This window comes from Phyllostomus discolor, chromosome 9 (assembly GCF_004126475.2).
Source record: "Phyllostomus discolor isolate MPI-MPIP mPhyDis1 chromosome 9, mPhyDis1.pri.v3, whole genome shotgun sequence".
In the NCBI taxonomy this organism is placed as follows: domain Eukaryota; kingdom Metazoa; phylum Chordata; class Mammalia; order Chiroptera; family Phyllostomidae; genus Phyllostomus; species Phyllostomus discolor.
Window position 1 is genome coordinate 141,487 of NC_040911.2, and position 25,259 is coordinate 166,745.

At 52.0% G+C, this 25,259-nt stretch overlaps 2 protein-coding genes across 4 annotated transcripts; one reads left to right on the forward strand and one right to left on the reverse strand.

The window, feature by feature from the left end:
* Positions 1 to 182: 182 nt before the first annotated feature.
* Positions 183 to 11,742, reverse strand: LOC114506557 (glyoxylate/hydroxypyruvate reductase B-like). Of its 2 annotated transcripts, none has more exons than XM_028524307.2 (6): positions 11,607 to 11,742; positions 8,769 to 9,153; positions 7,254 to 7,425; positions 5,770 to 5,948; positions 4,434 to 4,530; positions 183 to 398 (listed from the first exon to the last, which is right to left on the reverse strand). In XM_028524307.2, exons 2-6 carry the CDS (start codon positions 9,148 to 9,150, stop codon positions 242 to 244), a joined length of 987 nt encoding a protein of 328 aa, XP_028380108.1. In that variant the 5' UTR covers positions 9,151 to 9,153; positions 11,607 to 11,742; the 3' UTR covers positions 183 to 241. The 2 variants fall into 2 exon arrangements, with proteins under 2 accessions (XP_028380108.1, XP_035866030.1); XM_036010137.1 differs by having other exon boundaries at positions 11,669 to 11,741.
* Positions 11,743 to 14,460: 2,718 nt separating this feature from the next.
* Positions 14,461 to 21,970, forward strand: TXNL4A (thioredoxin like 4A). Of its 2 annotated transcripts, none has more exons than XM_028524319.2 (4): positions 14,461 to 14,514; positions 14,768 to 14,940; positions 20,122 to 20,225; positions 21,292 to 21,970. In XM_028524319.2, exons 2-4 carry the CDS (start codon positions 14,788 to 14,790, stop codon positions 21,461 to 21,463), a joined length of 429 nt encoding a protein of 142 aa, XP_028380120.1. In that variant the 5' UTR covers positions 14,461 to 14,514; positions 14,768 to 14,787; the 3' UTR covers positions 21,464 to 21,970. The 2 variants fall into 2 exon arrangements, with proteins under 2 accessions (XP_028380120.1, XP_035866032.1); XM_036010139.1 differs by lacking the exon at positions 14,461 to 14,514 and adding an exon at positions 17,006 to 17,075 and having other exon boundaries at positions 14,802 to 14,940.
* The last annotated feature ends 3,289 nt before the right edge of the window (positions 21,971 to 25,259 follow it).

Here is a 25,259-nt window from a genome sequence, read left to right on the forward strand (position 1 = left end):
CAAACGCTGGAGGGTTAACTGGGCTCAGGGTCAGGAGGAATGGTGACACCTCCGCTCACACGGCAGCCTTGAGAGTGGAGTGAGAATGGGAGTAAGGCCCCTAGCGGGCTCTCAGTGAATGGTCAGCGTCGTTGCTCTCCTTGGACTGTGTGTTGGGCTCTAACGTGAATACACACACAAAATGATACTTTCCCATTTAATCTGCCATATTTGGTCCCTCTGAGTCCTCAGCCCACACACATCATGTAACGAGCACCTCGTTCGGAATGGGAAGGCCCCTGAGAGAGGCCAGGATGCTTCCAACCAAGTTTTCCATCACCTGCCGTCTGGCCTGATGAGTGGCACTTCCAATGTGAGGTGTCAGAGTGACATTCTTCAACTTCAGCAAAGGATGATCCCTGAAATACAGATGAGTTGGGGAAACCACTCAGAGCTGTTTGTCTCTCGAACTTCATACTTTGGTTTCACATCCCCGCCCTGCGAGGGGAAGGCTGCAGGAGGCTTGTGCACACTCTAAATCACACCTGGGTATGACCACCACTCATCCAACCCTAGGGCGAGGGACCTTACATTTCTGGGTGCAAAACACATATCCTAACTGCATCCAGGCCATTATCACACAATGGCACAACATGCATGGTGGATTCAAGGCTGGCCCACAAGACCTGAAAGGGCCTTCGGAGACATAGGTGCTGGTCCCGGCATTACTGGACAAGCAGAGTGCACCTGAGGGGAGTAGTGGCATTCGAAGGGAGATGTCCTAACTGGAACGAGCAGATTAGAGGGAGTTCTCTCCCAGGAAGAACACGAAGGACAAGGGTCGGTCTGGAAAGAGGAGGTTCCTAATGCAGTGGGTCAGGCGGACTCAATGTGGTGACGGGTAACACTAGAACCCAGCGCAGGGGAAGGGCTGTAACCAGCCGGGCCTCCTGACTACTTTAATACGACAGAGGCCAGAGTATCCCTGTGACATTCCTAGCTGTTGAGGGAACGCCTTTTCGATCTTACGGACCCCTGACCCTGCGGAAATTCCCTGGGGGCACTTGTCACTGTGGCTGCCCCAGTCCGCAGGACTGGTCCATTTCAGCGTATCCTACAGTACAGCTAGCAGGGACGAACTCTTCTGAAAATGCTTGTCCTCCCCACAGGCGGGCCCTGCTGTGTGACACACACACTGGAAACCGCAGGGTGACTGGCTTGGTTGCAACTGACTTGGACCCAGAGGTAACTGAATCATGACCAACTGTAACACCTGTCCACAAACTATCTGGTGTAGAGGCAAGAGCCAATTTTGTTGAGAAAGTGGGGTGAATGCCTCTGTAACTGTTACTGATTTGTCCTGTAATGAAATGAAATTAAACCATGATCATATTGTGATGTGGCGTAGCACTAGCAGTGTTGGTAGAATTTAACTACCTCATGTAAATAAGTCATAAGATAATACTGCTATTGATGATCAATTGGATTGGGAGATTCAGTTAAAGCCTCTTCAGAATATAACAATTGGCAATGAGTGGCTCAATAGACTTACCTAAATAGTAGCTAATTTATATACTCATAGTACGGCACAAGTGTGTCATAAGGAACAGAGTGGTAGAGCAATGGGCAAACAATCAAGCTAGCACAAAAATACAAAAATGCATGCAATGGCTGTATAGGGTGGGTCAAGGGTTAGGCGATGACCCACCCTAGGGTGGCCATGAAATAAAGGGTTAACTCAGCAGACAGGCTTGCAGAGGTCAGACCCTGCACATTCCAAACACAGGCCTCTGGGAGTTGACCTTTGAGCCCTTGGGGTTCACTGCCTGATGTGGCGTCTCCTTATCCTTAGGACCTTGAGCACAGCCAGACAGTTTGTGTTAACAGTGGAATTTGGGGTGAATGCCTCTTTTTTGCTCACCTGGAACCCTGGCCCACTCTGAGTCATTGTGACCTCTGGCGAGGCTGGAGAGTAAGTATCTGATGTCAGACCTGTGGGCACTCCATGCCTGCGTGCTGTTTGATACCGAGGCTTGGGTGTGCTTCCCTGGTTGGAAATACTGCGTGTGTTGTGAACTACCCACGGAGGGAGGATAACTGGAAGCTCACGCCACGTGTCCCCTGGACTCTACAGGATACACTGTGTATGTTTGCTGATTTTAACCCGCATCCTTTCCCTGTGATAAATTGTAAGTACGAGAGCTTTTCTGAGTTCTGTGAGTCTTTCTACCAACCCCTTAAGCCTAAAGATGATCTTGGGGACTCCTTACACTATCAACAAATGAACTTTCCTTTTTAAAATAATATTGCAGTAAACCCTTGTGTAAGGTGAAGAATACTTTTGTAGTATGACTAGGTAATAAATCCCTAATATCCTTTTTTTACAGTAAGCAGCCCCAAAATTTCTCCCTTCAAAAAATCAAGATGAAAACTCAAGTCTGTCTGATAAAGATAATATAGAGATTAGAAATTAATATGGATATGTGAATTTAAGTTATTTGAAAGTAATTGCTAAATGTATCGGCCACAAAAATGATTTCCCACGGGGCACTAGGAGTGTACCACCTATTGGAATAAACATAACTTTAGGAAATAACTCTGGTATTTGCCCTGTGTCACCTTGTAAGTGAATCTAATACAAGCTCATTTTAGCAGACTAGACAGCATGGGTGACCACTGACTTCTAGGTTTCTGAGTAAGCGGACAACTGATTAAAATGTCCATACTTCTTCATTTATGTTGACATTATTTTTTGTTGTATATTAGTGGTGCTTAGACACTGGTTCTCAGGACCTCTTTACACTGTTAGAGATTGAAACCCCATTTGTTTATGTGGGGGTCTATCAACATTTACTGTACTAGCAACTAAAACTGGAAAACACTAATACAATAATGCAGAAGCACACGTTTCTGTGGCTGTCAGAGGGTCACCACACACCATCAGTACACTTGTCAGAAACACGCATGGAAAGTAAATCACCTCTGACAGCATTATGAGTACAGCTGCGACTTCGCAGGCCCCTGACAGGGTCTCCAGACCACCTTCTGAGAAACACTGTTCTGCCCTGGCTGGTGTGGCCCAGTGGGTTGAGTGCCAGCCTACAGACTGAAAAGTCACCGGTTCAGTTCCCCATCAGGGCATATGCCTGGTTTGCAGGCTGGGTCCCCAGCTGGGGATACTCGAGAGGCAACCAATTGATGTTTCTCTCCTCCTTTCTCCCTCCCTTCCCCTCTATCTAAAAAATCAATAAAATCTTTTAAAAAGAGAGAAACACTGTTCTAAACAAATTATTGTTTTCCTCAGAAATGCCTGTAAGTTCTACGGTCAGTCTTGGTAAAGTTAGACATTAAACTTGGCTGTAATGTCCTCCTCCTGACAGTGATTTGCTGACTAGGAGAAACCAAAGCTGGAGGAATCACAGTGCCTTACCAAATGGCAGCATCACATTTCACAGGAAGCGACAGAATCGGGACTGTCGCCCTAGCAGCCTGGGTCTTAGGGTCAAAACGCAAACACAAATGGAATGCAACAGAAATAAATGTAAAGTTCCATACATACGCTTAAAAAACAACTGCAGGAATAACAATTTTAGCCCTCTAAAAATGCAATGAGCTAAGGGCACAACGAAGCTTCTAGAACCAAGTGCTGCCAACACAAACTCTGTGTAATTTTCTGCAGCGGTCAGGCTGCGACACGAACGCTGAGTTCGGTCTCGAGAGCACAGTTCCAGAGCGCCTTAACAAAGAGTGCCGCGGGACCATGGCGACGTCCAGAAATGACAGAGGTGCCATCGCTTAGGCTGTCGTCACAGGACACGCAGATATTTAGCCTCAAAAAAACAGACTAGGATAAAATGTATTAGTTGTCTTAAACCACCTGAATGGGTTTTTATAAAAAAAGATTTTATTTATTTATTTATTTATTTTAGACAGAGAGGTAGGGAGAGAGAGAGGGAGAGAAATATCAGTGTGTGGTTGCCTCTTGCATACCCTCCACTGGAGACCTGGCCTGCAACCCAGGCACGTGCTCTGACTGGGAATCAAACTGTGACCCTTTGGTTCACAGGCTGGAGCTCAATCCACTGAGCCCCACCAGCCGGGTCCACATGAATGTTTTTAAAAGAGAAGAGAACCAAAGTTATCCTTTGATACTGGATAGGGCAGCCCAGGACCAGAGGTTTGGGGAGGACTCCCCGGAGGAAGGCGGCTCGGTGCAGAGTCCACCCACGCGGCCAGCTGCCAAATGGGCTGAGCCTGTCCGCAGAGCTGCCGGAGCAGAGGGTAGACTGTCTGCAGGACTGGACAGGTCCCCAGAGGCCTGCAGGCCCCTGCCGGCCAACGCCCTACATTTCTGTGACAACTCAGCTGCGAAAGCCACAGCAGGACAGCCTGAGGCCCCGCCCCTCCCCGCCCCTCCGTCAGAGAGGGCTGCGGGTTCTGCCTGGCGTCCTTACCTGGGCAGGGGCTCAGGGTGCGACACGTCCAGTGCTGCTGCCGTGATGACCCCGGTCTGCAGAGCTCCCACCAGGGCGTCCTGATCGATCAGCAGACCTGAGCCAACGAGACAAGTCCTCTGTGGTACACCTCAGGTAGGCAGCGCACAGAAAAGATGCTTCCACCACGTCAGCCGCTGTTCCCAGCACATCCTGACACAGGTGCACCGAACCCTCCAATCGCCCACAGTCGACACCATGTGTCGGACGAGCAAGCCGAGGCTCCTGTTTGCGCGCTCGGCAAAGACCACAGGCTCCGCCAACCTAGGTCTGAGCCTGGGCCCGGCTCACTTCTTCCCGCCACCTCCCCAAACGGCCCCCAGAGATCAGCTCTATCTGCACTCTGTACACACACTGAAAAGTGAAGCAGCCACAAACACGACCTGTAACTGTCACTTCAACACAAAACAGCAGGGTGGATGCTCAGAAGGAAACCCTTTCCTTCCAGCAGAAACCTACAAGGAGCCCACCACTGACCAGCCAGGAGCAGCCGCCCAGGTCAGGGCCAGTCAGGGCACAGAGCCCCCTGGCTTGCCTGTGTGGCTGTGGGAGAAGCCGGGTGCGAGGCCCTTGCCTGGGGCATCTGCTTCCTCAGGATCGTTACTGTGGTCACTGGCCCGTGGCATCCCCCAAAGCACGTAATGCCTATGCGGGGGGTCTGAATTCTCAGAGAAGCTCCAGCAGGTTGGTGCGGCCAGTGGGGCTGCAGGCAGCGCTGTCTGCTCACAGACAGCCCGCGGGGGGTGGGCCAGTGCTCGCCTGTGTCCTCAGCCACTGACCGCAGAGGCCAGCAGCTTGGTGTCACTCCTACCCTCCTGTGTGCGGTTGCCGGTAGGGGTCCTGAGGACTCTGTGTCCCTTCTTTACGAATGCCATGCCAGCCCGCCCCAGTAACTGGGTTAAAGCACCAGCCCACTACCTCCTGCATACAGACACAGACAGCTCTGCTACGGAAATGTCGAGCAACCAAATGAACACTGTCATTTTTCAAGTGAAGGCTCAGAAAACTCATCCCCATAAATTTTGCTTGATTGCACCCAGATGAAAACGCAATGCCCCTGCCCCCAGTGGGTGCCCAAACCTGGATCTGAAAACTCCCTCACTGACCTGAGGCTCAAAAGAGGTGAAGACAAAGATCAGAAACATTTCTAAATAAGCAGCTCAGCACCCCACCCGTCGAAGTGGGTTTTTCAGCCGCTCAGGGAACACGTTGGCTGCAGGTGCCCAGAAGCTCCTGGAACTCCTGTTTCATGGCCTCCTGGCCGCTGGGCCTGCACTCGGACGGACGGTGGCTGTACCTCTGCCGATGTTGACAAGGATGGCAGTGGGCTTCATCAGCCTCAGCTCCCTCCTCCCGATCAGCCCCTGGGTCTGGGGCGTCAGGCTCACAGCCAGCATCACAAAGTCTGAGTGCCGAAGCAGGTCGTCCAGGCTCTCGCAGTAACTGGCCCCGACAGCTTCCTCCTCCTCCAACTTCCTGTGAAGAGACCGAGGAAGAAAAACCGCATTTCCTAGTCAGAGATTCATTGTGTTGCCCCGGGGACGAGTTTCTGGAGGGGGCCAGGGACTGTCCCCAGGTGGGTCCAGGACTGGTCCCGGAACCCCTGTGGGTACCGGCCTCTCTGCAGGGCCTCGCAGTGACCCAGGGCTCCTTGAGCCAGGGCTGTGCTCTCGCTGAGCCCGCAGAGCCTGGTAAAAGCACGACTGTGTGTCAGACGTGCTTCAAGTCATGCCGGAGCGTCAGCAAGTGTGGGGACATGCATCACCGTTCCCAGCAAACAGTGCAAAACAGGGGAGGGCCGAGAGTGCTGTCTGTCTGTTAATCAGACTAGAGGGTCCGAGCGTCTGGCGGAGGCAGGGTTGTGCTGCGGCTCTGGTCCAGTCTGAACTCCCTGCGCTGGCCTCCCCAGACGGCTTGAATGCTCCACGGGAATTCCAGGCTCCAGGAGGTCACGGCAGGCAGCTGCCAGTGCCACCAAGAATGGGACACGAAATTCTATGAATCGGGCACACCAGGAAGGAAGCACACCCAGCTCCCTCCGCGATGCCCTGCCGGCGCGGCGCAGCCTGTCCAGAGGGCACTGGCCTCGGCCTCGGCCCTCTCCTCACACTGAGCACTGCCTCCACTGCGCGCTGTGCAAACAGTGGCTGAAAACAGGGATAGGTCTTGACCTAATGTCCCCCGGCTCACCGCACCACCCCGGATTTCTCATCAGCCACAATTCCACTCCACAGTGCCAGGGCAGCCACCACGAGGGGGAAGCAGTGTCGTGCTGGCCGATGTGCGGAGCGGACTGGGTGTCCAGGAGCAGGCTGGCGGCCCCTGGGGGATGTGCAAATGGGGTGAGACAACAGGCGGGTTGGAGGGCCGTTTGGTGACCAACCATTAGGGCTGCTGTTGGCTGAATCGGACATGACAGGAAGCGGCCTTCAGACTGGGGTGAGTGGGTGAGCACAGAGCTCAGCACTAGAGAAACCGGCCAAACTGCTGTGTGTGTGTGGACGGCACCTCCTGTGATCAAAAGTCACTCAAGAAATAAAAAAGAACGATTATATTGAGCTAAAATCCCTTCCTGGTGAGTTTTTTTTAATGGAAACCAGTCACACATTCCTGAGTCATGGTAAAAATACTGCCGCCCCTTTCTGGACCGTCAGCTCTGCTTTCTGGAAGAAAGAGCAGGGAGTCTGATGGGAAACGTGGAGCTCGTACACCCCAGCCACAGTCAGGGCAGCGCTGGCGTGCGTTCTGCTGGGCTCACTTCCAGTCCGCTCCGGCTCTCACCTGCGTCTCCTGTTGTGGTACAGAATCTTCATGTCAAACGCCCTGGCCCGCTGAGCCACCTTGTAGCCGATTCTGCCCATGCCCACGATCCCCAGGGTGGCCCCCGTCACTTCCTGACCCATCCAGTTAGTGGGAAAGTTCTGTGTGTCCGGTGAGATGGCCAGCTGGTGACCTAAGGTGCACGAGAAGACAGAGGGGAGTGGGGATGGCACCACACTGGAACCCACGGCCTTTCCTGAGGCCGCTTTGTCAAGGTGACACGGGTAGGGGACGCCAGTGGCAGACCATGGCTCTCATGCACTCTCTGGGACAGCAAACGAATGTGTCCGCCAGGGAAGCAGGGGGACGGACGGCAATGTCCTCCTCGCACAGCCAGTGCTCCCTGGGGAAATGCCATAAAAGAGCAGGTCCTTTCGAACTGGGGAAGTCTTCCTGGTTAAAGTCGGTTGGGGGTGTGTCTGTGCATGTGACTATGTGCGTGGCTGTGTCCATGTTTATATCTGTGACTGTGAGCACGTGTGGGACTGTGCACATGTGTACTCTATCTGTGTGGGACTGCACACGTATACTCTATCCGTGTGGGACTGTGTACGTGTGTACTCTATCCGTGTGGGACTGTGTACGTGTACTCTACCTGTGTGGGACTGTGTACACGTGTACTCTACCTGTGTGGGAGTGTGTACATGTGTACTCTATCCATGTGGGACTGTGCACATGTGTGCTCTATCCATGTGGGACTGTGTACATGTGTGCTCTACCTGTGTGGGACTGTGTACACGTGTACTCTATCCATGTGGGACTGTGTACACGTGTACTCTATCCATGTGGGGCTGTGTACACGTGTACTCTATCCATGTGGGGCTGTGTACATGTGTACTCTATCTGTGTGGGACTGTGTACACGTGTACTCTATCTGTGTGGGACTGTGTGTGGGACTGTGAGTACATGTGGGTTACTGCATGTGTGTGTGTGCGTGCATGAACCAGCATTCGGAAACAGAGACTACTTCCTGCTTCTCTCTCCTCGGACCCTTCACACCACAGCTCCACAGGGAGGGTGGGCGAGCCGAGGGGATACCCTGCCTTTCCTGGGATGCCCTGGAGAGGTCCGGTACACGGACAGGTGGGATGTTGCCTACTCACAGGCAGGCCTTCGCCCCCAGGTGGCATGCTGCCCAGCCAGTGAATGACCCCCAGGGCACTTCCAGAGTGGAGCTGAAACTACCGCACGCACACACTTTCCACCTGTCATGCGAATGAGTGGCATTTGGTGGAGGGAAACGGCTGCCAAGAGAAAGGCTGCTGAAGTACTTGTGCCTGGAGCGGGGCCTGAGCACTCAGCAGGATGCACATGGCCAGGAGGGACTCCAGTTCCCAGGGCCACCAAGTCCGGGACGTAGTGTAAAGCAATCAGGGCCAAAGACTTGAAGTTTGAAAGTAATGTTATACTTGTCATCTGTTGATAAGTGTTTGCCATCGATCTCTTGGGAAAACCAGCATCTCCAAGGTGGCTTACCTTCCACTACCCTCCGGGCTGCCGCCAGCAGCAAGGCCATCCCCATGTCAGCCGTGGGGCTGGACACAGCCTGCGGCGTGTTGGCCACCTTCACACCAAAGCTGGCGAGGAGCTTCAGGTCCAGGTGGTCTAGACCGGCTCCTGGGTTGGCAACAATCTTCAGGGCGGGCAGGCCCTCCAGGAGCTCCTGAGTAATAGCTGGCTTTCCGCCCCAGATGCACACAGCCTGAATCTGTGGACCCAATTGTGCTTTATTGTCCAGAAATTCTTGCATGGTAATGAGAGTAAAGTGTTTCTGCAGCTCTGCAACATGATCTTCACATATACCAGACGGTCCTTCCAATGCAGACACCAGAACTCCTGGAAGGTCCCAATCCCCCATGGCCTGCGGAGAGACAACCGTGACTTCTGCTGTCAACACAGAGTCTGTAGGACAACAACCTGTGTGCTCCCCCAATCTTCAGATTTTCTAAATTACAACCCAGCTGGAATGCATTTGAAAGTCCCCAGACCCAGAACTCTGAAGGCACCCTCCTGGCAATCAGGCCTTGGTGTGACTCCAACCCTGGGGTGTGCTTCCAGTGAAGAGAAGATGGCAGAGCAGGAGGTCGCTGCCTGATGCTGGGAAGCAGCCTGTGCCGGCGCCGAGACTGAACTTAGAAGCAGGTCTAAGAGGCCGGCCTAAACCAGGTGAGCCTGGAGATGTTGCAGCCCCCGTCAACACCTCAGTTAAAGTTTCATGAGAGACCCTGAGCTAGGGCCACCCAGGTAAGACACTCCTGGGTTTCTGACCTGGAGGCCTGGGAGATAGCAGGTGTTTGTTTTTCCAGCCACTAAAATTTAGGGTAATTTGCTATATATGCAACAATAACTAATAAAATTGTGGACAAAAAAAGGGTTCTGTAAAAAGTAACCTCACCGGGTGATCTATGAGGTCATAAATTCCTAACTTGGCAAATCACACCCCAGGTATATAACTTTTTGTAGCAAAAACTTTATCTTTGCCCTAAGAAAATCCTATCCATTGTTGTTGTGTATCTGGGTAAATGTGGCTTTGAAATGCCAGGTTACTCCTATTTCTCAGACCCCTGAAGTGTGGCCGCCCTCAAGGGAGGCAATTTGGTCAGCCCCCCTGTAATCCAATCCCCACCTGCTCTGTCCCACCTTCCTTTCATCTTCCTCACATTCCCTTCTTCGTTCCAAGCACATTAAAAACAAACAAACAAAAGACATTCATGCCCTGGCTGGTATGGCTCTGTGGTTGAGTGCTGGCCAGCAAATCAAAGGGTTGCCGGTTCAATTCCCAGTCAGGGCACATGCCTGGGTTACAGGCCAGGTCCCCAGTAGGGGGCATGTGAGAGGCAACCACACATTGGTGTTTCTCTCCCTCTCTTCCTCCCTCCCTCCCCTCTCTCAAAGTAAATAAATAAAAAAAAATTTTTAAACCCAAAACTGTCATCCTGGGGAGCGTTTGAGATCTTGCCTCCTGGCAATTTTCAGTTTTGGGTCAAATAAACTCTTGTTAAGATTCTCTACAGGTTTGGAAGTTACAGTGACCATTTTTCACCATGAAAATAAGATATTTTTTATCTGTCAAATGAATTAAGTAAGGTTTTATGTTCCTTGTCACTCATTAAAAATAAGGTATTTCTAACATTTTATAGCCTTCCTCAAAAGTAAAAGCAGCTGTGTTTTGAGAATTGAGGCCAACAAAGCATTACATCTTTGTGTCATGACTTAGCTAAACATATTTAACGCTTAGGGCACAGCTGGTTTAAAAACGTTGTTTGGATGTTAAGTAAAAGGGTAAAAAAAACTGTATCACAGTAAGAAGACTTCAGTTTATTTTTGCGGAGAGGGAACTTGATCCCCAACCACTTTGCCCTTGACCTTCCACCAGCACCAGTGAAAGGGCAATGGCACACGCCCATCACACCACTACGGCCAGGGTTCTGGGTGGAAGAGAGCTGAGACTCTCCACGCGACGCGCGGCTGCTCCAGGAGCTGCGAGGGGGCGAGATTCCCCGTGGGGGCGGGGAGGAGAGGAGGCCCAGTGACGGACCTCCTCTCCTCCCCGCCCCCCCCCCCCCCCCCGACCGGGCAGACGCGGGGCTCAGGCCTTTCCTGGTCTCTGTCTCTCGCACCGGACTTCGACCCTCGGCAATCACGGCCCGGAGCCCAGCGAAGGGGCAGGAGGTGTTGGATTCGCTGGACAATTGTCTGATTAGCGCAGGACCAGATAAGGGAACTAAGAGATGAAGCTGTGCCAGGGGTTTTACCGAGTCCTGGAGGACCTGTTTGCTAGTCCGAGATTAATGAAAACTGCGCCGTTTGCGCCTTTCGGGTAAGGTTTCTTGAGTCACCAGGCATTAACAAATGCGATATAATTCTAAACCAATGCACTATCACGCCGCGTCCCAGCAGAAACAGGTGTTACGCTCCTAAAAAACCGGGTTCGCGTGAGGAAGTAAACTAGGACCTAAAATCTGATGCGGGTGTTGGAGGTTTGCCCACTTAAAGCCAAAGGGCCCGTTGCCTACAGCTTAGAAAAATAGCATCTGTCCACATCGACCTTTAAATTCTGGCCGAGTCCCCGACGCGCGGCATCGTCCCTCCAACGAGGCAACGTGGCGTTTTCCCCGTAAAACCCTCCAGGACCCTCCTGTGCGGGTCGGGGTGGGTCTCGGGACTCCAACGCGGCGCACTTGTCCCGGGTGAGGTCTGCTGTCCCCGCCCGACTCCTGCGGCGGAACTCCGTCCGGTCTTCCGCCCTCGCCACGACGTCCTAGGGGCGCCACGACGTCCTAGGGGCGCCACGACGTCCTAGGGCACGCTTACCTTTTCAAAAGACCCCGGGTTTTACGGATAAACGAGCAGAACCCAGGCTCTCAGCCGCGCACCTCACAGTGAACGCCAAGGTTCAAAGAGCACAGCGACCTCGCACCTGCCCACCCCGTCTCGCCTAACCCCGCCCCTGCTCCGCTTAGCCCCGCCCCTTCCCGGCCTGCCCCGCCCCCGCCTGTGCGGGGACCAGCAGGACCGCCCCCTATTCCTCGGGCTCCGCCCCGGCCCCGCCTCAGCCAGGCCCGACAGGCCCCTCCCCCTGTTTTAGTTTCCAGCTGGAATTCCGCGGAAGCCGAGGCTGGGGCGCACCGGAAGTGCCTTTGCGTGCGTGCGTGCGTGTGTACGGTGGCTGAGAAGGGCTTGACGCCCGTGATGGCTGGGGCTGGGTTTGGGAGGGAGCCTCCTTCTCGACCGTTGGCGAAGCCGGGGCGGTTCTGCCCCTGGGAGGTGGGGCGAGTGGCGGGCGTGGCCAAAGCGCGGCGGGAGTGGAGGCTGGCGTGGGGCGGCACGCCTCGGAGCCAGGAATCCCGGGGCTTCAATAGCCAGTTAAAGTTGTACGTATGGTTACTAGGGTTTCAAAGCCACATGTTTACAAGTGAAAGTGTTTTAATACACTTGTAAAAAGAGTAAAATGTGGCTTGGACGTAGGAATGAAGTAGGGCGCGCTACATCTGATGTCCGTGATGGGGAGCAGCCCAGCTGCTGGGGTGGGGCTGGGCTCAGCGATGAGAACCTGTGGAGAAGCCACGACAGCAAGGGGACATTAGGTTACAAATACTGGGAGTTTGCAAGAACTATCTGAGAGTTTCGGAGTGGGTGAGGCAACTCTTCTAAAAATCTCTCTGAAGACCCTTGCGGCGTTCCCGCTGAACAGTAGCAAGAAACCACAGGGCCCACCTACCAACACTGCAAGGTCAAGGCCAGGGTACAAAAGTCAATTTTGTTTCTATACTCTAGTTACGAAAGGTCTGAAAATATTTAAAACAATCATTTAAATAGCACCAAACAAGAATAAAATACTTAGGAATATAACTAAGTGCAAGATGTGGACCCTGAAAACTCACAGAAATTTTAAAAAGTCTTAAATAAATGTAAAGAAATCCCACATGCATGGATTGGAAGAATTGATCTTAAATGGTAACACTCCCTAAATTGGTGTACGGGTTCAATGCAAATCCCTACCAAAATCCCCAGCTGCCTTTTGCTGAAGTTGGCAGACTAACTCTAACATTTGTCGGGAATGCAAGGGACCCAGGAGAGCCAAACCAGTCTTGAATGAGCAAAACTGAGGGACTCACTTTCGGATTCTAGACTTACTACAAAACTCACGAATCAAGACAGACTGACATAAGGCTACACACTGTTGGGGACCGCCCTGCCTGGTATCAGAAGCTGTAACCCCCCGCTAAGGCTAAGGCTGAGGGAGTGACCTTGGCCCTTAAGCCAGCAAGGAGACAAAAGCTTATCTCCCTGGCAGGAGAGCTGCTTCTGCTGCTTCATTCATAACTGAACCCCAAGGCTTGGTCGGTTAGCCAATAATGGGTAAGATTCCCCAAGGAGGGAACAATCTAAGACAGGCACGATCACATGGGAGGCCCCCAAGGAAGGACTTTGGGGGCTACAGCAAAAGGGGGTGATTGACCCTCACCCCTAAGCTTTGACAAAGCCTGAGTCATCTTCGTCTGGGAGAAAAATCTCCTTATCCCTTGGCTGCCTTGCTTCCCTTACTCCAGCTAAGCCTGAAACAATGACAGAGGGTGGTACCACCCTGTGCTGGAAAGGGGGGATTTGGGTGATCAGGCCTAAGAAAGAATATGTAAAATCCTGTGAAACCTGCTTTGTTTAGAATGCTCTCAGTTGAATGAGAAGGGTCCAAGGAAGAAGTTAGTTTGTCCCTTAAAGTTTTTTATAGTTCCTTAGCTATCTGACCCTGACTCAGAATAGGCCCTCAGATTTCCCTGTTATTTGATCCTTACTTCTGGGCAATGATTAATGAGCTTTACCTGAATTCCTGGGTAAACGAACCCAATAAAAGCAGTTGGGGAAAAGGCTCCTGGTCCTTCCTGTGAGAGATCGGCCACCTTTCCTCCCCAAGCAGATCGTGTCTTGGTAGACTTGCTCTCATCCGTGGCGGACGGCGGGCTCTGCGGACAAAGCTCCCCCACAACACACAAGGATCACTGGAGTAGAACTGACACTACAGAAATAACTCCTTGCATCTAAAGTCAATTGATGTTCAATAACGGTGCCAACGCATTTGATGGGGAAAGAACAATCTCTCCAATAAACGATGTGGGACGACTGGATACCCACATGCAAAAGAAACAAGTTGGACACCTGACGTACACAAAAGTTAACTAAAATTATCGTAGACCTAAATGTAAGAGTTAAAAGCATAAAATTCTTACAGGAATAAGGAGAAAACAGGAGTAAACATTCATGACCTGGGTTTCTTAGGCATATGACACCAAAAGCACAAGCAACAAAAGAAAAAAATAAATTGGACTTAATCAAAATGTGAAACTTTTGTGCTGCAAATAACACCAATATATTAGCTTGGGGTACTTTCGTGTTAACAAACTGCTTTAGGCAAGGAAAGCAGAGTGTGCTTTCATTCGGTGCTTCTGTGGAGTGACTGGGACAAGCCCCGCCCCAGGCAGGGCGGCTCCGCCCCGAAGCCGCTTTCAGTCCGACACAGACCCCGCCCTTCGGACGGTGGACCCGCCCCTTCGCGACCAGACTCGGCGACAGCCAGAGTACTCACCCGGGCAGGCAGCCCCAGCACGGACGCGCGCACGGCGACGCACGCCCGGCGGGCACGCGCACGCATACGCCCGCACGCACGCCCGCTCGCCCGCCGGCCGTGAGCGGCCACTGAATTGGAGTTCGGGAATCTGCGGAGGTCGGTGTGGGCGAGGGTCGGGGCTCCGGGGTCCGGATCATGGGGGGGGGGGGGGTGGCGGGCGTTCGGGCCGGAGGGGAGCGGAGCTGGGCGGGGAATCGGGAGTGGGGTCCTGGGAGGAAGTGGGGCCCGCCGGGAGTGGGCGTCCGGGGTCCGGAGGGGGAGTGGCGACCGCGGCGGCAGCGCCCCCCGCCAGCGCCGCGCGCTGGGGTTGAGCCGGAAGCAGCTCGGCCAGCGAGTCCCTCTCCCACAGAAGCCAGCGGAGTCGCCGACATGTCGTACATGCTCCCGCACTTGCACAACGGCTGGCAGGTGGACCAGGCCATCCTTTCGGAAGAAGACCGGGTGGTGGTCATTCGGTTCGGGCACGATTGGGACCCTACGTGCATGAAGATGGACGAGGTTCTGTACAGCATCGCGGAGAAGGTACCGCAGCCCGGCTCCCGGGGCGCTGCAGCTGCTCGGTGTCTGCTTTCTTTGGCTTTGCTGGTGGGCAGGGAAATTTGAAAGTGAGGGTGAAAGCTGCAGTCCGCACTCGTTCTTCAGGCCTTAATCTCCAGAAGCCACCGAATGAAGAGAACTGACTTGGTGACGAGCTTGATTCCTAGCTATAGGGCGTTTTTCAAAATCTGCATGTGTAGTACCACGAACATAACACATTTGCAGACTTTGGCAAGAGCGGTGGCATTCACTTTTAAAAGCTCAGCTTAAAAAGTTTGTCCTTTTTTTGGTACCACGTTTACTTGTATTTATAAAGCAGAACGTTTATGTTAATGGCATAGTAAATCCTGCTGTTTCCTTTTTATTTTAATGCCACCAGGCTCATCGTGTGTCACTTGATGTGATCATTTAAATGCAGGGAACAGTCGGACAACATAGAACTGTTCCGTGTTAGATCTGGTTTTCCTGACATTTCATATACACAGGGGTTTGCCTGGGGCGCTGGGCTGCAGGCAGTAAGTGTGCAGCTGTAGGGCGTTACTCTGTAACCAGGGCCTCAGTTCTTTTTTGAAATTTCTTCATGGCGATTTTAAGATAACAGACTAGGATTTTTGCAATTGCAGCAATAGAGCAAAAGGCAAATATATTAGAGTGTTAATGAAATAATTAACTTCTTACTAATTTATGAATTATCTCAGGTTATTCATTTGATTGAAAAGTAAAAGTGGACACATTGAAACCATCTTCTTTTTAAAGATTTTATTTATTTTTAGAGAGGGGAAGGGAGAGAAACATCAGTGTGTGGTTACCTCTTACCTGCAACGTAGGCATGTGCCCTGACTGGGAATCGAACCGGCAAGCCTTTGGTTTGCAGGCTGGCACAGAATCCACTGAGCCACACCAGCCAGGGTGAAATCACCTTTTCTTTCATGGTAACAGGTGATACTAACACAGGCCGGGTTAAAATGACACTTTGAGTCAATAGCAACAGAGAAAAAGGCACGTCTTGTACTTAGGAAAGAAAAGCTGATTTTACAGTCTCCTGTTCGACAGGAGAGGCAGAGCCGGGGTGGGGGGTGGCACTGTGGACGTCAGGGACCGGTCTTCCATGTCAGTCATAATCAGTGCCCCTAGGAGTACTTACCAAGTGCATCACCAAGATCCTGACTCCATGGGTCTGGGGTGAGGTCCAGAAACGGCTTCTGTAACAAGCTTTCAGAAGCCCCTCAGCAGAGGCCTGGGTCTGAGTGTGAGTGTGGTGCCTGTTGGCCATTCCCAAGGTGCTGAGGGGCTTGAGGAGATTCCTGGGGAGCCCGGAGAGCCTCAACCGGGTCATTTGTTCATTCATTGTCTCGGCTGCAGTGGTCAAGAGCAGGTACTGCTGAGCTCAGTGGAGATGCTACTGGGCACTTTCCCGAGAAGCAGATCCTTAGCGTGCTGTCAACTAACCCAGGGTGTGTGTGCCGGGCTCTAACTTGCAGGTGGTGGCATCTCACCTGGTGATGTCCAGATCCTGCTGCCCGCAGCGCCGGGCTAGGATGGCTAGAGACGTGAGGGCTGGTTGGCTCTTCATGTCTGAGCAGAACTCGGCAAGGTGCCCTTAGCTAGGAGACAAATTTTATGCGCTAACTTAAGTTTTTAGGGATTTTGACCACAGTGGTTCTTTTCCGACACCTGTATGGCACTTTTCAAGCGAATCACGGTGTCACCAATGACCACACTCCTCTTGTAGCGAACCTGTTGATGCTAAGTTTAACTAGACTCAATTTGAGCATTTTCCTCTGGCCTTTTAAGTTACTCTTTTTCTTTTGTCCCAAAATTTGGATTTTTATTTTAATGAACTTTCAATATTGTACTATTACATAGTTATTCAAAATGCAGACTTGAAATTTGTTATAAAGCTGTTAATGTTTTTATTTCCTTCTTAGTATAAGGGCCAACTATGAATTTATAATTCTGGAAGTTCTTTTGGGAAGCTCAACAGGAATTTTTGAAATGTAAGATTTTAGTGTAAAGAACAATTTAACTCTTTAAAAATCTCCCTCTGCAGAAATGGCAGATAATGGGGGATCTTCCTCATCTTGTTACGCGCCCCGTTTGGATACCCCAGCTGTTTTAAAGTGAGTAAAAGTCCCCATGCTGAGGCTGAAATGTGGAGTGTTGACTTGGTGCTCTGACAGTGCCAGCCCCTCGTACTGGATTCGTGTTGAGCCGTCCTGAAACAGAGAGATGCTCTTTACAAATGTCCCAAAGTCGGGAGAGTGGTCATAACAAACTTTTCTGTTAAGCAGATGGTTTTATGTGCAGGGCACCCCGCCCCGCTCCCGCCGCCGCCCTTTTTTTACTTTGATTGATTCCAGAGAGGGGAAGGGAGGAAGAAACAGGGAGAGAAACATTGATGTGAGAGAGAAACATCAGTGAGCTGCCTCTTGCACGTGTCCTGACCAGGGACTGAACCCTCAACCCAGATGTGTGCCGTGATGGGGAGTTGAGCCCAGGACCTTTCGGTTTGCGGGACGATGCCCCACGCACTGAGCCACGTGGCCAGGGCTGTATGCAGCTTCGAAAAGAGACTGGCTCGCGTCCCTCTGCGTTGTCTGCCGTCCTGTAGGAACACAGTCTGTCACAGCCCGCTGTTACCTGAGTCTCGTGAGGGGTAAGAGTAAGTGGGGTGTTTAATTTTTGTGTTAAAAAGCCCAGAAAGTAGTTTAAAACATGCAACACCCCAGTAGCATTGGCTTGGAACTATACATTCTAAAAGGAGCTGTGTGTAAGGCAAGCACACGGATAGGACTCTTTGGGGGTGGCCGTGGGGAGCTTTCTGAAGCATCACGTGATGTGCGTGGACCAGCGGGAGCTGGTGCTCGGTCAGTGAGGAGTCGACCGGAGCCAGCAGAAGGCGCACTGTTGTGTTTGCTGTGGGCTTGTGGCTCTGGGTGTAGCAGCCCTCCAGCAAGCAGCTCCGCGTGGCAGGACTGAGCGGTGGTTAAGGGTGAGGCTGAGCTGGAGGCTGCCACCTACTACCTGTGTGACCTGGAAGTCTGCATGACCAGGGCCGGACCCACCGGTAGCTGTGAGAGCGGAGAGGACAGAAAGGCTGCAGAACACGTCCTGCCGTGTAGGCAGTGACCGGCCCGCAGTCCCCGCCGCTGCTGTTGTGATCGCTTCCCTCACGTCACGGTCTGTCATGAATGCAGCCGTGTCGTGAGTGGAGCTAATCAGGGCACGCAGCTTTAGGAAATAAAGTCACCGTGTAATTGTTTTCGAGGCTTTGAAATGGATTACCTAGAAGTGTAACAGTTAGCCGGGGGACGCACAGACCGCGTGTCCTGGTGTGTCCGAGGGGCTCCTAGCCAGTGCGGGGGCTCAGGGCTCGTGGCGGCGGTGGCTGGTCACCGCCTCCCTGAGGAAAACGCGAGTTAGTGTGGGGGCAGCGGGCCTGGAACGGGTGTTTACTGATGCGGATGATGTGCAGACTGTGGGTATTAGAAACAACTTGATGATAAAAGTGTAATTTGTGGGTGCGGTTCATGGTTAAAAACATACTACTGAACAGCCAGTTATGATGGCTACAACGTAGCAGGGAAGTATTGTAAATATGGTAGACTTACGCAAATGAGTTCACGGTACCATTTGAAAAGACAATTCCCCTGGGTAAGTGGGAAGAGAACCTGAAAAAAGGGGAAATTCTAGTGGTTAGGTAAACTTCAGGGAAACACATTAAAATGGGCACGGTCACTTCTTGGGCACCTCAGAGACAGAAGGTGTGAGGCGTTGGGTGTGCTCCAGCCGGGACGTTCAGGTGGTGGGGCCGGCGTTGCACAAAGAGCCTGGCGAGAAGTCACCCTGTTCTCAGCCCCCGGCCCTTCGGAGGCGAGGCCTGGTCCCCCACGGGCCCATGGCTGTCGTTCACAGCGACAGGGGAGCAGCCACAGTGTCCAGTGACAGGGGGCAGTGGGCCAGGCGCAGCACCACGGGGGGGCCCCGACAGCGCCAGAGCAGGTGCTGGCAGTTGGCGGGCCAGGTATGGACGTTGGGGCTTAAACTGGAAACGCACACCCTCCCGGGTGGCGTGTTATGTGGCCGTGAAAGACAGTCTTCTCCCGGCTTTAATGAATGCGGGGGGACGATGGTGTCAGCTGGGGAAGAGCAGGGAATACAGGCTGTAGCTATTTGAAGAACTAATTGTTTAATGTAGCCATAAAAGTTGTGTTTTTGTCAAGGACAGTGTATATGAGAATGCTTGTGATTAAAGCCAGGCACTAAATATCGTATCTGTATGATCACATTTTGTTAAAACACTATGACCAGGTTTTTTTTTTTAGATATTTATTTATTTTTAGAGAGGAAGGGAGGGAGAAAGAGAGGGACAGAAACATCAGTGTGTGAGAGATACACCTATTGGTTACCTCGCACATGCCCCCTACTGGGGACCTGGCCTGCAACCTAGGCACGTGCCCTGACTGGGAATTGAACCAGCGACCTTTTGGTTCCCAGGCTGGTGCCCAATCCACTGAGCCACACCAGCCAGGGCTGAACAGATTTTTACAGTATAACTATGTATATACCAGAAAAAAATGGGAAAGAATATACTAAAAATACCTTTGCAGCAGTTAACTGTGTGTTGGTGTTGAAGGTGATTTTATTTTTCGTTTTTTTTGGGGGGGGGGGTTCTAAATCTTCTCTGATGAACTTGTAATTAAAGAAAATTTGACATACACGATATTATTTGGGACACTAGTGTTTTAGTATTTACAAGAGGCGAAACCTAAGTACATGGGGAATGTACAGCTGAATCCCAAAGGCATGTTGTAAAGCAGCTGTTCCGTGCATGTGATGAAGTATTCATACAAGTACAGCTTTGAAAAGCTTGTATAGATTATTGCTAGATCAGCGTGAATAACAGCACGTGTGGACATTTTCTGCAGGTTCTTGTAACTTGCCATTCTGAAAGCGTTAAAAGGAGGTGTACACAGCCAGTGAATTGCTCAGAATCCTGAGCTTGTTGGATTGTTTTCTGTGTTAATGCTCTTGGGGGAAATGCTGGAGAGTTAGTGTAGAAGTTGTTCTATTACACACACAGAGATGATTGTTTTCACTTCTAATGTGCTTTTGCAGAATAAAAAGTTGATTTGTTATTTCAGAATTTTTTCAATCTTCTTTCAGGTTAAAAACTTCGCAGTTATTTACCTTGTGGACATCACGGAGGTGCCTGACTTCAACAAGATGTACGAGCTGTACGACCCGTGCACGGTCATGTTCTTCTTCAGGTGCGCCCCCTCCTGCCCTCCCAGTCGCCACTGGGGTCGCCCCCTCCTCTTACAGCTGTTTCGATTGGAGTGGCTGGTCTGGAGGTCTAATGCGATCAAGGTGCCTTTAGATCCTTTTATTCAGAAGGAAGTCAGTTACGTCGCCTTGTCACTTACACGCTGTATCACCAGGCCATCAGTGCAATCCTTTAAACAATGTCCAAAGTAGCACAATTTCCCGTTTTATCGTTTCCTCGCTAACAAGTTACTCTTTTGAAATAACTTTGCCTAGAAACCTAGATGAGGTGTAATTACACAGAAGACATTTTTACTCACATTTAAGGTACCTTTAAATAACCTGCTGGTGAAAAATGTCTTTTAAAACAACTCACTTTTGAAATGTGACATCAGTGACTCTATTTAGTATTCTTTGTGAAACCTGCACTTAATTTCTTTGTTTACAAGTCATTCTGTCAGCGTAGACCTTCTGTCGTGGACTCTAGCCTGTGAATCGTTGGCCTGAAGAACAGCGTTTCCCTGGCTGCCGTAGGTGCATTCGATTCCGCAGCTCACGGGCTTTGCTTCAGAGGAAGCCATGGGAATGGACACCGGCCAGGGCCACAGGGGCCTGGCGCAGACGCCACATACGTTTGATGGTGTTCGTGTGGCAGGAAGGTCAGGGCACATCATGAGTGAAGAGATAGCTCTGTCGTGGAGGCCTCATTGGAAAGAGACCACCCTTGGACATGGCCACGTGTGCCAGTGCCTCCCTGCCGCTGCCGTCACCCAAGCCGGTGGACGGCGGTGTCGTGTCTGCCCCACGCGAGGAGCCCCCGTTGGCGAGGGCGGCCCAGGCGGGCTGTGCAGGGCGTGCCTTAGCTTCACAGTCTGTGTGACCAGTCGGCACAGCTTTGTGGCTGAAAACAGCACCGTGTGTGAACTCGGGGTCCTGCAGGCCCGAGGCCAGCAGGCTGTGTGGGTTCTCTTGGGGCAGGTCGGTTGGGGGAGGACCCCCGAGGCTCAGCCCGGTTGTTGCCTGGGCCCCGGCCCCTCGGGGGCCCTGATGAGCGTGTGCCTCTCCCTGTAGGAACAAGCACATCATGATCGACCTGGGCACCGGCAACAACAACAAGATCAACTGGGCCATGGAGGACAAGCAGGAGATGATCGACATCATCGAGACCGTGTACCGGGGCGCCCGCAAGGGCCGAGGCCTGGTCGTGTCCCCGAAGGACTACTCCACAAAGTACCGGTACTGAGCACCGGCCGCAGGCGGGGCGTGTGCGCTGAGCAGCCGCTTCCCGTGGAGACACGTGGGACTCAAAGCCTTTGCGGAGGAGTTGGGGGAAGCACGGGCCTGCGTGGCCCGCACCTGGAGGGGGCCTGGCGGCCGTACTTCCACGCTGGCGGGCGTCTGTAAACACCCAGCTGAAGTAAACGAGTGTGCGGAGACGGGGGCGTCCCAGTGGTCGGCTCCTTGTGTCGGTCACAGCTCGCGAGCAGCTTAGTTCTCCAGCCCCGGAGTGGAGGGCGGGGGTGCCCTGCGGCTGCTCTGGTTCGCCCCCTTGGCGGTGGGGTCTCCGTTTCCCAGGCTGCAAAGGGCCAGAGCCTGGGCCGCCCACACCACCCAGCAGACGTTCGTGTCTCAACAGCCTGGAGAGTGGACATCGGGGCCCCAGGCGTCTCCCAGCCCACCCGTCTCAGCTCTCATCTTCTCGAGGCCTTCTCCCCGAGTTGTGTGTGTGTCCAAATTTCCTTTTTTTTTTTTTTAATTTATTTTTACAGAGAAACATTGATTTGTTGTCCCACTTCTTGATGCATTTTTGGTTGAGTCTTATATTGCCCTGACTGGGTATTGAACCCACAACCATAACGTAGGGGGTTGACACTCTAAACAACTGAGCTACCCGGCCATGGCTAAATGCCCCCTTTTATAAGGACATGGCATTGGAGGAAGGCTCCCTGACTCCAGCCTGACCTCATCCCAGCTAATCACATCTGCAACATCCCGTGTCCACTAAGGTCACGTTCTCAGGTCCCAGGGGTGGGAGGGTGCATGCAGTTCAACCCACAACAGAACCCAAAAGTATCTTCCGGTTATAACAACAATGCAATAAAGTAATTTGGGAGGCTTTTCTTTTAAATATAAAGAGTAAACTGCTTCTTACTGCTCCTAAGATTGTATCTAATGTACTGCATTCTCTGTGGAGTCCACAAACCCTCAGTCTGACAGCTTCCACTCCAGGCTCCAGTTTCTCCTCCAGCTGCCCAGGAGCAGGGTGGGGGGGTGTGGGGAGCATGGGGTGGGCAGCATGCCTGGAGCCGCTGCCCCTCCCAGGTTTCACAGGGGCAGGGGGTGGGGGCAGTCTCTTCCTGGGCAAGTGGCTCGAGTCCGGAGCGAGAAGGGGGCGACAGTGACCACACAGAAGGCCTGCAGGCTTCCAATAAGAGCAGCTACCCAGTGAGTGGCTGCTGGCCAGCTCACAGACCGCGCTCACGTCCCTGAGTGCGCGCGGGAGCTCCAGGCTGGTACATTCTTTCACAACCACTTACACCTTCCTTCTCCCAAACAAAGTGTGAACACCCACCAACTCCACCTGCTGCTGCTGGTTTAGACTTCCTGCCCCAGGACCTGGCATTTTTCTGGCGGATGAGTCACGGGTACGAGTGCTTGTTGTGGATTATTTGTAGTCACAAGAAAGCCGGTAGAACCTCAGTGTCCGAGACAACAGACTCGCAGCCGTGAAAGGTGTGTGTGAGATGTTCACCTAGGAAAAACATTCATGCCCTGGCCGGTGTGGCTCCGTGGTGGAGTGCTGGCCAGCAAATCAAAGGGTCGCCGGTTCGATTCCCGTCAGGGCACAGGCCTGGGTTGCAGGCCAGGTGCCCTGGTAGGAGGCACACAAGAGGTGACCATACATTGAGGTTTCTCTGCCTTCCCATCTCAAAAGATTAATGAAATCCTAAAAAGTGTTCATGACATGCCAAGAAAACAGGATATAAACACATCAACTATATAAAATTGGGTGAACAGTGTGGCTCAGTTGGGGCATCGTCCCATGCACCAAAGGATCCTGAGTTCGATTCCCAGCCAGGACACATGCCTAGGTTGTGGGTTCAGTGGGGCGCATGCAGGAGGCATAGTTCTCTAGATCAATGTTTCTCTCCCCACCTCTAAAATCAATACATCAAAAAGGAAAAGATGTTGACAGTAATTAATCTAAATTGTACAATTATGGTAGATTTTGAGTGATGAACATGATTTATATGCAGCAATATATATATATTTTTTACAATGAGAGCCTATAACTGACCCTTTTGGGGGTGATCAGGTTTATTTCACTCTGGCTCCAGAGAGAGGGGAGCTGGGTAATGGTTTGAAAGTGCGTCTCCGTTACCTACAGAGACCTAGTTGCTGACTGCCTCCAGGGAGCAAAGGGCAGGGCACCCGGAGTCGGCGGTGTTCCTGGCTCACCTGCCTCCTTGGTTCTCGTCAGGCTCGGTTTGGCCTGGAGAGCGCAGCTCCCAGAGCCTGTCTGGACTGCTCAGGTCCGAGCGCGTCATCTCAAGGCCATGTGACTGGAGACGCTGGGTAATGCAGCTGTCCACACAGCAACCTCCACTAGGAGACGGCTGTAGAACTTCTTTGAAGAAGATCTACATAGAATCGACTTCGGAAAGAAATTGGCCTCACACGGCTCACGCTTCTCTTGCACAACTCCCAGAGTCCGGTGTGGACGGAGACATGTTCTGCCCCGGCACACCTCTTGGTTACGTGGTTCGTCACCCTCAGAGTTGCATTCTTACCCCGTGGCCTTTGTTTCTTTAATCTTTTATTTTACTAAAATGAATTTTCAAATACTAAAAACCAAAACTCAGATTATGTAGATTATTAGGAAGTTTTTGAGGACTTCCAGCCAAGATGGAGGCGTAGGCAGACACACTGTGCCTCTTTTGCACAACCCAAAGAACAACAATTTAGAAACAAAAAACCAGAACTGACAAAATTGAACATGTATGGAAGTCCAACAACCCAGGAGTTAAAGAAGACACACTCCTCCAGACCCATAGGAGGGGCGGACACAGGCAACCGGGCAGGGAGGACTCACGGCAAGGCGGCGGCTGGAGGACCAGTGCGGGCAAGGCGGCAGCTGCATTCACGTGCGGAGAAACCGGGAGAAACACCCGGGGAGCGGATGGACCACACAACCCAGGGCCCCAGCGGGGAAATAAAGCCTCAAAGCCTGTGACTGAAAACACCCGTGGGGGTTGAGGCGGCAGTGGGAGAAATTCCCAGCCTCGGGAGAGTTCGCTGGAGAGACCCACAGGGTCCTAGAACGTACACAAGCCCACCCACCTGGGAATCAGCACCAGATGGGCCCACTTTGCTGGTGGGCAGCGGGGGACGTGACTGAAATCTGGCACAAAGTGGAGCAACCGCCACTGTTCCCTCTCAGACCCCTGCCCCACACACAGCGTCACAACCCAGCGACGGGGTTGCCCCGCCCTGGTAACACCTGAGGCCCCGCCCCTCATACGTAACAGTTTCGTCAAGACAACAACAACAACAACAAAAAGGCCCAAACGAAATAACAGATCAAAGCCCCAGAAAAAATACAACTAAGCTATGAAGAGATAGCCAACTAACAATGCACAGTTCAAAACACGGGTATCAGCCCTGACTGGTGTGGGTGAGTGGATTGAGCACTGGGCCTGCAAACGAAAAAGTTGCTGGTTCGATTTCCAGTCAGGGCACATGCCTGGGGTGAGGCCAGGTCCCCCGTAGGGGACATGGGGGAAGGAGAAGCAACTGCACAAATCTGTTTCCCTCCCTCTCCTCTCTCTAAAAATAAATAAATTTTTAAAAAACCCCACTGGTAACCAGAATGCTCACAGAATTGGTTGAATTTGGTCACAAATTACATTTAAAAAATGAAGGCTACACTAAGTGAAATAACAATAGTGATGGGAAGGAAACTGGGACTCAAATCAACATTGTGGACCAGAAGGAAGAAATAAACAATCAACCAGAAAAGAATGAAGAAACAAGAATTC

Excerpts from the sequence above, each read along its gene's own strand:
- TXNL4A (XM_028524319.2), top strand. The coding sequence starts at position 14,788 with ATGTCGTACATGCTCCCGCACTTGCACAACGGCTGGCAGGTGGACCAG. Across the intron at positions 14,941-20,121 it reads TGTACAGCATCGCGGAGAAG|GTTAAAAACTTCGCAGTTAT; the intron begins GTACCGCAGCCC and ends ATCTTCTTTCAG. Across the intron at positions 20,226-21,291 it reads ACGGTCATGTTCTTCTTCAG|GAACAAGCACATCATGATCG; the intron begins GTGCGCCCCCTC and ends CTCTCCCTGTAG.
- LOC114506557 (XM_028524307.2), bottom strand. The coding sequence starts at position 9,150 with ATGGGGGATTGGGACCTTCCAGGAGTTCTGGTGTCTGCATTGGAAGGA. Across the intron at positions 5,949-7,253 it reads TACCACAACAGGAGACGCAG|GAAGTTGGAGGAGGAGGAAG; the intron begins GTGAGAGCCGGA and ends GTCTCTTCACAG. Across the intron at positions 4,531-5,769 it reads CCTTGTCAACATCGGCAGAG|GTCTGCTGATCGATCAGGAC; the intron begins GTACAGCCACCG and ends TCGTTGGCTCAG.